Source organism: Triturus cristatus, chromosome 9 (assembly GCF_964204655.1).
Source record: "Triturus cristatus chromosome 9, aTriCri1.1, whole genome shotgun sequence".
Classification (NCBI taxonomy): Eukaryota; Metazoa; Chordata; class Amphibia; order Caudata; family Salamandridae; genus Triturus; species Triturus cristatus.
Genome location: NC_140592.1, coordinates 928,992,370 through 929,008,612, shown reverse-complemented (window position 1 = coordinate 929,008,612; position 16,243 = coordinate 928,992,370). Strand labels below are relative to the sequence as shown.

At 46.7% G+C, this 16,243-nt stretch overlaps 1 protein-coding gene across 1 annotated transcript in view; it reads left to right on the top strand.

The window, feature by feature from the left end:
• Positions 1-1,561: 1,561 nt before the first annotated feature.
• Positions 1,562-16,243, top strand: part of UNC79 (unc-79 subunit of NALCN channel complex) — a 628,882-nt gene continuing 614,200 nt past the window's right edge. Inside the window, exon 1 of the mRNA XM_085626482.1 lies at positions 1,562-1,878. Coding sequence (XP_085482608.1) covers positions 1,857-1,878 — 22 coding nt within the window. The 5' untranslated portion in view covers positions 1,562-1,856. The remainder of the gene's footprint in view (positions 1,879-16,243) is intronic.

Here is a 16,243-nt window from a genome sequence, read left to right as displayed (position 1 = left end):
AAATCATATTGTATGTTGATGGGTTATCCATACTCCTGTACAGTTTTGTATTCGCTTACAACTTGATCACATGTAGTTGATGCCTTGTAATGAATTTCTTCCTAAATGTTAGAACACATCTTGTTGCAATGTAAACTTCCCTTGACTGGTCAAACGAATTGTAGAAATAAGATTTGAATTTTAAACTGCTAGTGCAACCCTCAATACCGTGTTTTAAAAAATACTTCAAAAATTACTTATGACTAACAAAATGGTGATTAAAAAAACAAGATAAAATCATTTATCCTATTCTGACTTTTGTAGACTAATGGGCTTATTTTGCTGCTTTTTTTTATTTTTTATTTTTTACTTTTTACAACATTTAGAAAAAAAGGTTATTTTTGTATCTACATTAATGTGTGAGCTTCTTCTATCATAAAATCTAATCATCATTAGAGACAAGTATACAGATCTTCAGTTGTATTCAGACCGGTAGGGCTCTTGGAGTCAAATACTAAGATGTATTGTGTTTCTAGTTTGCTTAGGGCTCTCTCCCTGTCACCGTCCCTTCTATTAAAAGGTACACTACCAATTATGTAATATTTCAGATGTTTAGGGTCTGACTGATGGTGTTCCTTAAAGTGGCGAGCAACTGGGTACACAGGATCATGATTGACTATTGCTCTGATGTGTTACAAAATCCTCTTATGCCCCTGCAGCTTGGTACTTCCCACGTACCGAAGCCCACAGGGGCATTCGAGGACATATACAACAAAATCCGTTTTGCATGACAGAGCTTTTGTAATTATCTGTTCTTGCTCACTAAAGGCTGTTTTGTATGCTGTGGTGTTAATGCCATATTGGCAGGCCTTACAAGTTTTACATCTGTAAAAACCCTTCCTTTGAGCTGACCAATTGCCCTTTAATCTGTCTACTGGATTGTTTTGTACCAGCCTATCCTTCATGTTTGGTGCTCTTCTGTTGGTACTCGAGAGCTTCATTGGTAGTAAGTGAATTATATATATATATATATATATATGTATATGTGTGTGTATATAATCTTTATGTAGCGTGAACTTGACCCGCAGGTATTGGAGCGCTTTTCATGAGCACCACTTACATTGCACAAGGACACGTTAGGCATTTTACATTGGTGCTTAACGGAGAGCTAATAAATGAAATGTTAACCCCAAAACACGTGACGCCAGATGTACCGCGTCCACCAATGTTTGTCTGTGCAACTGGAGCGGCCTTCCGTTTACAGAGAAATCGTGGCATAAACACCGATGTTTATCTTCCAAAAAAACAGGTGGCACATCAAATCTACACAGAAAACGCGGTGTGTCTTATTTGGGTGACCCGCAACCTTCCCTGCCCCCTCTTGCTAAACGTACACCGTGTATAGATGCGCAGCAATAGAGAGTATCTGGCAGCTGTGCAACGTGAAGGGTAATATATGCAGCATTTGAGGGGGGGTCTTTCTCCTGATGCTGCTGCTGACGCTGCTGCCAGCGCCATTCTGCTTGCCTCATCTTGTGCATGGAGGAGACAGTGCCCGGCTCTGGTGCAGCTCATTCTGCTGCTAATCAGATCTCTCTGTCCTCGCTCATTTCCTCTCCCTCGCCGGTCTGCCGGGTGAGAGGCAGCTGGCGGACGTCAGAGGGGCTCGTGCTGCTGGTGCAGGGACCGTCCTTGAGCTCGGCGCCCGCGCCTCCCCGGGTGCACCCCTGGCTGCAGCTGATGCCAGAGCCCGGGCCGGGGCTGCTGCTCCCGCCGCCCCCGCGGGGCCTCCTCCCAGACAGAGCCGCGCCGCGGGCGAGGGCCGGACACCCGGAGCCATCACGGATTCAAGTGGGAGGCGGTTCTACCTGGACGCAATGTCCACCAAGGCGGAGCAGTGTGAGTGCGGGGAGATGGTGAAGAGAAACGGGGCAGGGGCCGGGAAGGGGACGAGGAGTGCGGGGAAAAAGGGAAGCGGAGAGACGCAGGGGAGGTGATGGAAAAGGGAACATGGAAAGGGGGCTAGTGGATGCTGGCGGGCGAAAGGAGGCAAGGGGTCAGGGAAGGGCGAGTGGAGTGCGTGTGTAGTGAATGTCGTGCCTGGCGGTAATGGGAGAGGAGCATGGAGGGCTGCAGGAGCCTGGGAAGGGAATAGACAGGAGATGGGGGGCCAGATGGGGCACACCGCGGGGAAGCCACGGGGCACTGGAGGGTAAAGATGATCTGACAGTAGCGGGGAGGGGGCGGTAGTGGATATTGCAGGGGTGTGCGTGTAATGATGCAGGGGTGGGATATGGGGCTTTGGATGGGGGTAGATGAACAGTGGTAGGGAGAGGGGAACAACGTAGAGCTGGGGGTTGTAAGAGAAAATGTAGAAGAGTGTAATAAGAAGGGCAGGAGGTAATAGAAGGGACAGCTTGGGAAAAGGGTAGGACGCAGGGTGTGATGAGAGCAGGACAGAGGATGGGGCAGAGGACAGGGACAAGGAATGTAGGTGATAATGGGAGAGTGTAGGGCGGGATGAACATGGAAGAGATTGGGAATTGGTGTAGTTCGATCGTAGGCTGCGGTAACTGAAGGAATACATAATTGGGTTGTGAGGAGAGGACCGGACAGTGAGGGGAGCCCGTGAGAGGTAGGAGGCAGGGGTGGTGCGCGGGGTCCCAGGAATGGGGCAGACAGACAGGGGAGCAGAGCTCGGGGTGACGAAAGAAACAGTGGTGGGGGGGGGGGGGGGTGGAAGGAAACGAAATAAGGGACATAGTGTCAGGGAATGGTGTGAGGGAAGAAAACAGCACATGGGACGCAGGTAGGAAAGATGCAGGACAGAGTTGCCGGGAATGGCAAAGTGAGTTTTGGGCACATTGATAGGTAAGCACCGGGGACTAGGTAAAGAGAATGATGCATGAAAATGAGTGACAGAATTTGCATAGAAGTGGCGCTAGGAAAAGGGCACACGAGGCAGTCTGACGATGAAGAGGCAGGGAGAGGTTTAATGTGTTTGTCACAGAAGAGGGTTGGTAGGGGTGCCAGAGGCGAGCGCATATGAGGGAGAAAGGCGCAGAGATGGAGTAAGGGGGTAGATGGAGCGGCAATGGGTAGAAGGGAAGAAGCAGTTGAAGGCGAGGAGGGGGGGGGGTCGTCAAAGGGTGACCAGTGTCTTACAATAGTGACCAGGCGGGAACAGCGATGTGTGAGCGAGAGGCTAGGACGCCTGTCATGCGGGGCCTAGACCTCTGTAGAATGGTGGTGAGGGGGTCCATTTTATTTACCGTACGCCTCAGTGCCGACCAAAACAGAGAAGGGGCTTCTGGGAATAGAGCGACTCACGCGTTCTCTTTTGACGTGGCTCCTGCTAGCTGTAATGAATGGTATATTCTGGGATGCTAAGAGGAGGGGTGGTTTAGGGGGCTTCTATGATATGTGAGGAGGAGGCCTCTTGGGGTCAGTAGGGCTCGGTGGAAGGTCCTCTTGTGGAATCAGTGGATGGGGCTCCGCTGTGGATCTAGGGAATGGCAGGGGATGGTGTCCCTTTGGAAACCGTGGGCTCCCTGGGGAAGCTACTCCTGGCTTGGATTAAGAAGCTCGTGGGTGCACCTAGGCTCTCTTGAAGGGTCTCCTGAGTGCACCTAGGCTCTCTTGAAGGGACCTCTGAGCGCACTTGGACTCTCTTGAAGGGACTCCTGAGCACACCTAGGCTCTCTTGAAGGGACTCCTCAGCACACATAGGCTCTCTTGAAGGGTCTCCTAAGCGCACCTAGGCTCTCTTGAAGGGACTCCTGAGCGCACCTAGGCTCTCTTGAAGGGACTCCTCAGCACACATAGGCTCTCTTGAAGGGTCTCCTAAGCGCACCTAGGCTCCCTTTAAGGGACCCCTAAGTGCACTTGGACTCTCTTGAAGAGACTCCTGAGCGCATTTGGACTCTCTTGAAGGGACTCCTGAGTGCACCTAGGCTCTCTTGAAGGGACTCCTGAGCACACCTAGGCTCTCTTGAAGGGACTCCTCAGCACACATAGGCTCTCTTGAAGGGTCTCCTAAGTGCACCTAGGCTCTCTTGAAGGGACTCCTGAGCGCACCTAGGCTCTCTTGAAGGGACTCCTCAGCACACATAGGCTCTCTTGAAGGGTCTCCTAAGCGCACCTAGGCTCTCTTGAAGGGACTCCTCAGCACACATAGGCTCTCTTGAAGGGTCTCCTAAGCGCACCTAGGCTCCCTTTAAGGGACCCCTAAGTGCACTTGGACTCTCTTGAAGAGACTCCTGAGCGCATTTGGACTCTCTTGAAGGGACTCCTGAGTGCACCTAGGCTCTCTTGAAGAGACTCCTGAGCGCATTTGGACTCTCTTGAAGGGACTCCTGAGTGCACCTAGGCTCTCTTGAAGGGACCCCTGAGCGCACTTGGACTCTCTTGAAGGGACTCCTGAGCACACCTAGGCTCTCTTGAAGGGTCTCCTAAGCGCACCTAGGCTCTCTTGAAGGGTCTCCTAAGTGCACCTAGGCTCCCTTGAAGGGACTCCTCAGCGCACTTGGACTCTCTTGAAGGGACTCCTCAGCGCACTTGGACTCTCTTGAAGGGACTCCTCAGAGCACCTAGGCTCTCTTGCAGGGACTCCTTAGCGTACCTAGGCTCTCTTGAAGGGTCTCTTAAGCACACCTAGGCTCTCTTGAAGGGTCTCCTAAGTGCACCTAGGCTCCCTTGAAGGGACTCCTCAGCGCACTTGGACTCTCTTGAAGGGACTCCTCAGCGCACTTGGACTCTCTTGAAGGGACTCCTCAGCGCACTTGGACTCTCTTGAAGGGACTCCTCAGAGCACCTAGGCTCTCTTGCAGGGACTCCTTAGCGTACCTAGGCTCTCTTGAAGGGTCTCTTAAGCACACCTAGGCTCTCTTGAAGGGTCTCCTAAGCAACCTAGGCTTCCTTGAAGGGACTCCTGAGCGCACGTGGACTCTCTTGAAGGGACTCCTGAGCGCACTTGGACTCTCTTGAAGGGACTCCTGAGCGCACTTGGACTCTGTTGAGGGGTCTCCTGAACGCACCTCGGCTAATACAAAGGGACTCGAGGGCATCGGTGTGCACCTTGGTGAATGGGACACAGAGAGGCCTTTAGATATCCCCACACTTGCAGTGCTGGGGGTGCAGATGCATTAAGTTAAGAGAGACAGGGAGTGGAGAACCGACCTCCTTAGCCCCCTTCTACATGAGAACCCTGGAGCCTGGATCAGTTAATTAAAGGCCGGAATACCATGGGCGATTTGACAGCCACTCGCTCATTAAGCTCATTAACGATGGCCCCTTGAACCCCAGACAAGGGTTGATTCATCTAATTGTGGTAGTTACGAATATATCCTTCCTCCTACAGTATCTGGTGCAGAATTTAGGCCCCGGATCCCTCAGCAAAGCCATTCATCTATCACGCAGCTGTCCAAGGTGCTGACTGAGAATGGCCATTCAGTATCGGTGGAATTGGCTGAGAATCCCGGGGACGCCTCTCACTTCCTCAACTATTCCTGCTCAACGATACCCCTCTCCTTGCCCTCTTCAACCTGCCTCCTTCTTCCCGCTTTTACTGAGGCCAAAAGCCCCTCCTGACCCTTGTGCGCTATAGGGAAGGAGGTCGGGATTCCCTGCGAGGAGCTAGGGCACCTTCCTCTTAAATGCTTTAGTAAGCCTGGAAGGCAGCTGCTGAAATCTCTAAGCACCCTTTAGGTCACAGGTTGTAGTCAGAGTTGGGACAGCGGAGCCTTTCATGCTTCTGAAGTGAATAAAATGGCTGCAATTAAGTAGACCATAACTCTAAACACTCAGGTTTCCAGGGCTTGTCCTTCACTGCCCGATTAACTGAGTGTGTATTGCATTATTATTATTAGGAACTTATAAAGCGCACTTATACCCGAGGGTGTCCTGGCGCTAGAACACTGAGCATCCCTGGAGAACGAGGGTCTAGTCCCTAAATTACCAGGTCTTCAGCCCCCTCCTGAAAGAGAGAAGTTCATCCGCTTTCCTAATATTGCGCTGGCAGGCAATTCCACGCGGTGGCCGCACCATAGGAAAACATCTTTCCTCCCCAGCTGGCCTTTTTTGTCCAGGGCACAACCACTAGATTGCTCTCTGCGGAGCGCAGTGCTTTCCCTGGCACATACCGCTTGAAGCAATCCCTCAGAAACTCTGGGCCAGTGCCTTTCAGTGCTTTGAATACCGTACACAGGGCCTTAAATTGAGAACGTCTGTGTATCGTCAGCCAGTGTGGTTTCCTTATTCCTTCTCGTACTGAGGCATACCTGGGAGTGCCTGTCGGCAGTCTCGCTGCCGCGTTTTGTACCATCTGCAGTCTGTACAGATGTTTTTTTTTTTTAGATTAAGGTACAGACTATTACAGTAGTCTAGACGCGACAGAATAAGAGCTGAGACTGGTAACCGTAAACCATCCGAGGGAAGAAATATTTTTACTTTCCTCAATATCCTGAGGATATGGAAACACGAAGAGACCACTCCACTGATCTGTCCAGTTTCTGGTCCATGATGACGCCCAGATTCTTTGCTTTTGGTGTAGGCACTGGCGGCTTCCCCAGAGCCTCGGGCCACATATCTGGAGTCCAGATATTCGGATTATTCCCGAATATCATCACCTCGGTCTTCCCCGCATTTAGTTTAAGGCAGTTTGAGGCCATCCAACTCGCGATGTCTTTGAGACAATCATGACACCTCGCTGCCATATCCACTTGGGACCCTCTTTGTATGGATAGCACGATTTGCGTGTCATCTGCGTACGAGGTGAGTTGAAGGCCAAAAGATCTGATCAAGGCTCCCAGCGGACTCACATCAATGTTAAAAAGAGTGGGGCTCAGGGATGAACCTTGCGGGACCACGCAAGCGAGGGCAAAGGGTGTGGACCCCTCAGCTCCCAAATCAACTGTCTGATTCTGTCGGCCAGACTGCCCTCCCTCTACCCCCCCCCCCTCACCACGTCATACAAGGGCTTAACATTTAGCAAGGCTCGGGCGAGCTTCCTGTGGTTGTATATAGGGAGAAAGCTGGCAAGCGGCCGCTTTCAAGTCGCCACTGAAGCTAGGCATGAGTGCCTCCCAGATGGCCACCTGCACCCCTCACCACACTAAACAGAACTCTTGCTCCCCCGCCACTCGCGACAAATACATGTACAAAGGATAGCTAAGCGGATTAATGCGCCTGGAGCCGTATTACATACATTGTACTGGACCAAAAACACAGTGAACATCTGTTTGCTTAATTTCCTGTTCAACAAGTTAAAAAGAAAGTGCAAATGGTATTTGTACCAGGGCAACCAAATCATGGCACACATCCACATGGTTATTTTTGCTGTAATTACATAAGAAACGGAGAAAACATGTTTTCTCTGTTTTTTCAAATATGAAAGATGCCAGTAGCTTGGAATAAAATCAGGTTCTGCCATTGTTGAATTACATAAACAGCAAAAATAGTCTGCTGTATTTTGATTTAAAAGGTTGTTCTCTAACTAGAGTGTATTTGTCAAAATGTCTTTAAGACGTGTAAAATGAGTAACAAATAGAAAAAAGTGTTACATATTTTTTGCAGTGGTGGTACAATAAAAGTTCTCACTTTTTTGCCATGGTTAAAAAATCTTTCGTTAATATAGACTGGGACCTTTTTCGGTTGATTCAGTAGTACATATGAAGCAAAATTGTGAAAATTGGGTTGCACTGATTCCAGCAGCAACCTGCAGCTCTCGGGTTCGAATCTCTGCTATGCCTTATCAGTCTGTCCTCTTCATGTAGTTCCCTGATTGAGTACTGTTCAGTTCAGCCACAACACCTGCGGTTTACAGCGCTAGCACACCGCAAGATACCAAAGGTTACCACACACAAACAGAATAGTTATTGCTGGAGGATCAATGGCGCTGCACGGCAAGCCTTAGTGGCGCTGTCCATGGTCCTGAGCGCGTAGTTTCTTATCCACTCCCCCATACACTCTTCCATGTGAGATTCCATTGCCTGGCATAGAAAGCGGACTTAAAAATTCATACTGGCTTGGGGAGTTGGGACACAGGCCTCGTCCACAGTGCTTTAGGCGTGTCTCGGCGTGCTTTCTACAATTGCTGTGGGAAATAAAGTGGGTTGTGCTGAACATGGCAATCAGTTACTCTATACACTGCAAGTGGTAATTACGTTGGGTACGAAGGGGCATATTATCACGCGACCAGTGGTTTGCAGGCCCCTACAGTCTCCCCCGGGAGGTCAGCGTTACAGTGCTTGTCAGCCACCTTCACCAACTTGTGCGAGCCTGGGAAAAGCACGTTCAGCGATAAGGATAATATTTCTAAATTCTAATATGTTCCTCGCTCCCTGCTTGCAGACAGAGTTCAGTTTAGAGTTCTGCCCAGTTCTCGAGGCGCAGGTTAGGTAGCTCAGTGGGTTAATATCTAAAATTAAGAAATCTGCGTCCAACTTGGAGCTTCCAGAACAAATCCGCCTTTCGTCCGAAGGCAATGCCACTTAATATTTATAAGCTGGCTAACAGCAATGCCTTTTTCATACAGCTCTTCAAAGGTGCAAGCAAATGCCATTTAATAATAAACTATTGTTTAATGGAATAGCCGTGAAGAAACCCAGGACTCTGTGGACCTTGTGTGTAATATGTTGGCCTTCATGCGGTCTGAACACCGTGACATGGCCTCCCCCAGTCCAAGACTCTTGATATGGCAGCATGTGAGGGTTTGAGGCATACGACTAGTGCAAGAAAGACAAGGTGTCTAAAACAAGACAAAAACAGCCTCCTTTGGAGATGAGCAGTAATTGGCCGACGTCTCGCCCGCCTCTTGGTTCCTCTCCCTCATTTAGGGATCGGGGGCGCATGGTTTTCTGGTGAAGGAGCGTCAGTCAGCTTTGCTGTCAGGAAAATCCTTGCACGGACCCAATTATAGAGGGATGGCATGTGAGGGCCCCCCCTATTCTGGACTGCTCATCCACAACATGCTCACTGGCATGTTTCCTGCCAGTGCCGTCATGTAAATCAAAAACAAAAAAAGGTTCTCCTATGTCCCCACAAAGCTTGGAGAAGGCCCCCACCATGCGAGAGGCATTGATTCTGTAATTATTGAAACTTAATTTTCACTTTGGGGTGGGAGGGGGCATCTTCAAGCAACTCGAAAGTGCTGAGACGTCCACCATGCCACAGGGCATCATGATTTACCTTCACAGTTTTTTCCCTGTGAAGCAACTCCAATCACGAAGCCATTCGAGTTTCAAAAAGGCCAGGAGCCAGGCGGTCAACTCAATGGAATGGTGACTGTACTGCCCTTGCCATACAGCAGAAGGTCTCAAAATTGACCACCCCCCAAAGTCAAACGAGTTCACACCTCGTCCAATTGCTAACTCTGCTACCATTATCAAGCTAAGTATACTTTAGAAAGTGTAGGTACATAATCGTAAAACGCAGTTATCATTAAGGCTCGCCCTCATTTGCCACTGAAAGTGCATTTTTGAGATTATCTGCAACATTTGCCTTATTTCATAAATCTGCACACACTTTTTCCTAAAAACATATGTTTATCTAAGTTAGATCATGGCTGATTTGTGTTATAGGAAGGAGTTCCAAAGGTAGAATTTACTATTCAAACTGCTAAAGCATATTTTTTTGACGAGGTTGCAGATTGCCCGAATATCACGATAAAAATACTGACCAACAAAAATATCAAGACCAGAAAATCGAGCAAAACTACATCGTCAAGATATGTATATGTGTGTGCTACCACAATATTATTCTCAATATATTATCTCACATACATATAGTGTCCTAAATATCGTCTACACAAATATAGCCCATTGAAGTTAATAGAAATTCTACACCCAATGGGATATTTATGTAAATTATATATTTAGCACTCCATATTCGTCAGACAATATTTCCGTATAATATAATCTAACATACAACCATATATAGGTACTTTGTGCAGATTTATTCTCCTTAACGCCACTTTTACTTAACATGGCGATATAGCTCAGCAGGGTAAGTAGATGTGGAATTAAAATATATTTCTATATCTCTATAGCATCAAGGTAGGTAGATGTGGAGTAAAGAATGGTACATCTAAACACTTAGCTATATATTTTTACCTTTACTATGCAGTGGTAGTCGATATGCTACAGTTGATATGATTGTTGGTTAACATTAGGAACTCAGAATTGTTTTACTTCATCGCCAAGACTGGTGCAAACATGGCTCTCAGTTCAACGTCGGATTTGGCCTGCAGTTTGAGGTTACTGGGCTTCTGGCACCTTTTTTTTGCTCACATAAATTTGTTCACTTGTTTTTGAGAAATTCTACGAAGGATAATGGATAAGATATATATTTTGTGTTATCTACAGATCCATATCTGCAAACCTGTTTTTGAATTTTAGCTAGTCATCTGATAGGCCAAAGCGCCCAAAAAGTTGTAATTCATCTGCCATGTGATGTTTGAGGATCTCGGCGAGGATTCAGGCACCCTGTTCCGGACATTAACATTTGTATTGGTTAGTGTCAACGATTCAGGAATCCGTTCTAAGAATTTGTCATGGGAAGGTATGTTCAGCCCAAAGTTGGTATGCCCTGGCATACCGAGAGCATGCCCAGGGACATGGGCAGTGTCAAGCCCAGTGCTAACTTTGCAGAGCCCAAGGATGTCCAACAATATCCTCGGACACACAGATTTAGAGGGTGCAGCGGTGTAGGGATATGTCAGTTTTCTGGTTTGTCCTGAAACAAATACCTTGATTTGAAATTTGCCATTTTTGAGACTCTGGTGGATGAAGCCAAACCAAGACTTCTGCATCCGGTCCCAGCTACATAAGGGGTGGGACCGGAGACAGCCATTAGGCCATGCCTTGTGTGTACTGAGCTCAATGTGCGCTGTAAAAAGGACTTTGCCCATGCCTACTGCACAGTACAAACTTGGTATGGTTGTGTGCTGTGCAGATGTACTCGGCCAGTTTATGGTCCAGGTCATACATGATATCACTGCAGGCCGTGCCACATGTTTAATATTCCACATATGAACTGTGTATGCCAGGTCTGGTGGCTTACAGGACTAATGCATCCACTGTGGGGACCTGTGTTCGACCTCATGGTCACAGGTTAAAATCCCGGTGGGCCCACTCAGCCTTTCGTCCTTCTAAGGTCGATAAAATGACTACCATTGAGTTGGATGGCAATAGACATCTGTTATTCAGAGCAAAGATACCCTTGGGTGAATGTTCACTTTACAAATACACGTTAAGTTATGAACTGTGTATGCCAGGCCCTGTATGCAGCGCGTTCAAGACACGGCTGCCGGACAGGATTTTTGTGACCAATGCCGAGTTTATTCTGCACTCGTGACATGGTTGAAGGTCATATTGTGTGTGCTTTATATAGAGGGTCATGTTTGGCACAGGGCATGGTCGAAGGTCATGCCTTGTACAGTTTCAATCAGAGAGCAAGGACACAGGTCATGCCCTGTGTGTCCATCTTAAGGATCATGGCTGTAAGTTATGTCCTGTTTGTACTGTGCGCATCGTTTAAAAAGGTTATGCTGGTTGCACAGTAGATAGAGGTGATTGCAGTCAATGGGCATGGATATAGCAGCCTTTCCATGTACAATGTTCGTACTGCACAGGTCTGCAGGCCACCCCTTGTGTGTGCTGTGCAGATCGCAGTGATGCAGGCCATGTCCTGGATTTACTGCGCCCAGTGTGTACTGAGCACAGGGCATGGCCCAAGGATGCCCAACAGTATCCAAATACGTGCAAAGAGATTTTGTTTTTGGGGGGGGGGGCAGCTAGATAATGTACTGAGGTACTCTTACCTCAACCCTTCTGTAACACAATCCCTTTCCACTTATCATTTTTCCAATGTTAATATTTTTTTTCAAGCTAAACATTGAAAGTGTGTCTTTTTTCAGATACTTTTACATGTCAGGATCCGGTCTCTTGCGCATACTTCTTTCCCCACTATGGGTGGAATCACTGTGATTTCCTTTTACGTGTCACTTTCTAGTAAAGTTTGTAACTAAGGACCTCACTTTGAGTGTGGTGGGTGGCATCTGAACACAAAAGGCAAAAGTGCCTGACATGCTGTGAAGGATCTCCTTGCATGTCGGGGACATTTTCACATTTCCCTTCCTGGGACCTCTATGACCCGTGTGGTGGTCACAGGAAGAAACACATCAGTGATGGGAGCCCTCCCCTCAGTACGGCAGTGCTTTGGCTGATTGACTGCAGGGTCAAGGCTTGCTGCTGGTGTAGCTGGCTGCAGCTCCACCAGCAGAAACGCTAAAGTTCCCCCACCTCTCATTTGGCTTGGGGAACCACAAGATATGGGTACCGGTATCTGACATAGCCGGGCCTGGTGGCTTAGTGGACTAATGCCTCTACTGCATGGGCCTGTGTTCGACATCATGGTCACAGGTTCAAATCTTGGTGGGTCCACTCAGCCTTTCATCCTTCTGAAAGTGATAAAATGAGTACCATTGACTTTAACAATAAACATCTGTTATTCAGCACCAAGATACCCTTCTCAGAGAACGTGTGCTTGACAAATATACATGTTATATTATGTTATTTTAGTGGTTACTCTACATCCGCCAACCTCCAAATCACATCCCGAGTGAGTAAATACATTTATAGTGTTGTTTGATTTTTCAGTGCAACATAGAAATTAAAGGTTTCTTGTTCTGAAAAATGCACATTTTGTTCTTCTAATTCCACCTTTCGTCAGATTAATTTGTTTTCTAAGGATTTGTTTTTCTTTTTTGTCCAGTCATTAGGAGGAGAACCTTTATTCATAGATTTAAGTAACAGCTCCAACAATGTCTTTTCCCGCATTAATTTCTGAGGCCCGCTACACATTCAGGTCTAAGGTGTCCGAGTGATTTGTCAATATCTAAAGTGTGTGGCAATTGTATTATGCTCGTTATAGAAAAGTCCTGGAAGCAAATGCTTTCAGATCAGCGAAAAACATCATCTATACACAAAAGCAATACTTTAATTTCATGTTAGTAGAATGCCTATTCTCTACTAATTAGCTAATGTGTGTAAGTAAAGTAGGGTCCGAAGAAAACAGTTTCTGCAGTTGATTTTATAATTCTTTAATGTATATCCAGCTACTTACCTTTCTGTTCCTTTTGGGTGGCAGTTTTCTCTATTGCTCAAAGTACCTGATGGTGTCAGACCGACATCCTTACTTAAATGCTTGAAGAGATTAATAGATCCTCCTCTTACAAGTATTGAATATTTTTAATCATGACATTGAACCCGCTAATTACAGTTGGTTCAGCTGGTTCCCATAGTCAATTATAATTCACAACATCCCCACACTCTACTCACTTTCGTATATACACCTCATAACCCACACACATCGGCTTTACCATCGGCCAAGATGACAGGTACAAGATCTCCGGCAAAGAGCCCCCCTGCAGGGTCCATTGGGCATTGCAGCGCCGGCCCAATGAGGAGCTGCCCAAAGATGAAGCATGACATCCTTCGGGTGTGTGAGGGCCCTTGCTCCTTATAGGAGCACCCCCCCCCCCCTTGGTTTGGACCCTTCCTCCCTCCCCCTTTCTTGCAGGAACAGCACACCTTTTGTTTTTTTGCGGTGTCAGATAAGTGCCTGGTAGCTCATTTATGCATTTTTAGGTAACTTTTTTTTATTAAAAAGAAAGCAGGAACAAAAAGAAGAAAGTGGAATTCAAAAGGAGTTTTCAGAAACAACATTTATATTATCCATCCGAGTTACTTTTCTGGGTCATTCATAACCAGTGTGCTCTGTAAATATTCACAAGTTCTTGCATATACTAATCCCTCTTTTCCAATCTTCATTGGCTTTTTGGAACTTTTTCATATATCTAATAAATCACTCTCTGTTCTCTTTCTTCTCTTCTTGTGCAAGAGGCTGGTCTACGAATGTCCACCAAAATACGATGACCGTGGCCTTCTGATTATGTATTCTTTAGGTAATTGTCTTGTATGATGTTGTGTAAGTAATTTCGTCCATTCTTCTTTCCTATTTTGGCGCTGTGGTCACTCTTCGATGCATGGACCTTTCTCTTTCTTCCCTTGCGTAGCAACTTCTGTCTACCAAAGGTTTTTCGACATTCATCTTCTTCTCAGCAGAGGTTTCTGATTTTCAATTTCTGGTAGCATGATTGCTTGCTGTCTCCCGCTGATTATCTCTAAGCCTGCAAGAGTCTGTTGATGATCGACCTGCATTGACACCAGACTACGCGGCTTGTTGCCTTACCCTTCACAGTAGGTGAGAGCAAGCACTGAAAGACCTGCTTATAGGTGTTGGCATCCGATAGGTCTTTCCACTCTGCCTATGTGCTTGACTTTTTACCACCTCTGTACTGGCTTTAACTCTATGGCTACTTCTTGGTCATCAAGAATTGTTTGGCTGTTTTTCAGAAACCACTGTTGTGGCACTCAGCATTGTGCCTTCCCATGTTACCGCTGCGGCTGTCATTCAAGTAATAGTCAGCTCGGTCATTCCTAACAGGGGCCTATCCAGCTTCCATATGTGTATTTCAATATCAGAGTTAAATTATATATTAGAACATTGGAATGTTGGGAGCTCCATTGAAAACAGTGGAGTGCTCCGGGCTTCTTATGGCCAGTAGAAGTGTGGGGCTCCAACATTCCAACAAAAGGCCTCACGAAGCCCAAGGGGATTACACTCCCCTCAGGCTCTGTGAAGCCTTTGTTTTACAAATTAGAACATTCTGCCCTCCAGGGGCGGAATGTTCTAATAGCGTTAGAACCCTCCGTAGTAGGCTCTACTGGCCATTAAAGGCCCGCTCCCTTGTTAAAGGCCCAGCCTTAACGCTGGAGCAGGCCTTTAACGGCCAGTAGAACCTGCTACAGTGGGCTCAAAGGCTATATTCAATCAATACTTCCTGTGTTGCTATTGCACATTACCCTTCTTATAACTGGGCAGCTTGTGGTGTACAAAAACACTCTAGGAACAGGTGACGATCTATACTGAAGTCAACAAGGCCAAAGGTGCGAGCTTTCCAAGTCTCTGCCTCTGTGCCAGCCCACCGCAGAAAATAACCGTCAAGAAACAACAAGCCACACAGCAGGTTAAACATTCTCCATTAGAATACACATGAACCAGTGAACATTACGCTACAGTACAGTACTTACACACTCCAGAGAACAGACTGATAAACAAAACTATAAGATATAACAACTCTGTACCAACCTTTGCACCCGCACATGAAAAATTAAAGTTCTTTTTCAAAACCAGTCAATAGCATTCTGTCCACTACACATTCCAGATGGTTTTATCATTGTAAAAGATTAGTCTCTTTGATTTCGCATCAACCCCGTTGATTTTCCTGGGCTTTATCACTTACCAAAATGTCCCCAATGAGGCCAACTTTGTGTGAAATAAAGCCATGTCCAGTGTCTGCACCCACTTGAGTTGATAGTCGAAGCATCAAAAGAGAAAGGCCCTATTCTCTGGCATTGATGATTACCTCCATGAATACTTCTGTGCTCCAGAAGTTCTAAATGTGTTCATCCTCTGAGGTCAATGATCACTTACTGCAGCAATTCCTGACATTCCCCATCACATGTATAAATGGCTCAGCTCTTGTCATTCAAGTAATCAAGATTTATAAAGCGCGGCTAATCACCCAATAAGGTATCCAGGCGCTAGATTCTCAGATTGCTGTTGATGTTATGATTGTTCCTGTTCCATTTCCGGTTCTCATGAGTTCATGTCAACCGTTGTTCTTTCTGGGCTGCAGTGTTTCACACTGTCTTTCACAGCCATATCTAGTGATTACATCTATATTTATCACATGTAATATAGGGTAGCACAACTAAAAAAACTATAATCTAACCATGTTATTGGGCATAACCCAGTTATGGACGAAAACCCTCACTCACCCGAGGGTGACATGCTTCATCATTGGGTTCCTCCGACACACGGGGACCGCAAGGTGCCCCGTGTGGGCTACGACTTAACCCAAGGGGGAAGGAGCAGGAGTGCAAAGCACGTGTTGGTTCTACCAACTCGAAATGGTAAGGAGGGGCAGAGTGCAATGTGATAAAAGAAAAAGTGAAAAAGTGTGATTAAAAACTATCTACTTAGGGGCAACAATCTTATTCTCCCTGCCTAAGTGATAGTAATTAAAATGCAAGTGAGACTAGGGTTAAGAATACCCTATCTATTGATCAACATGTTTTTGCCCAGATGACATTACTGTTCGAGGCATTCATCAGGATAAAGAGGTAGTCACTCTGCTATA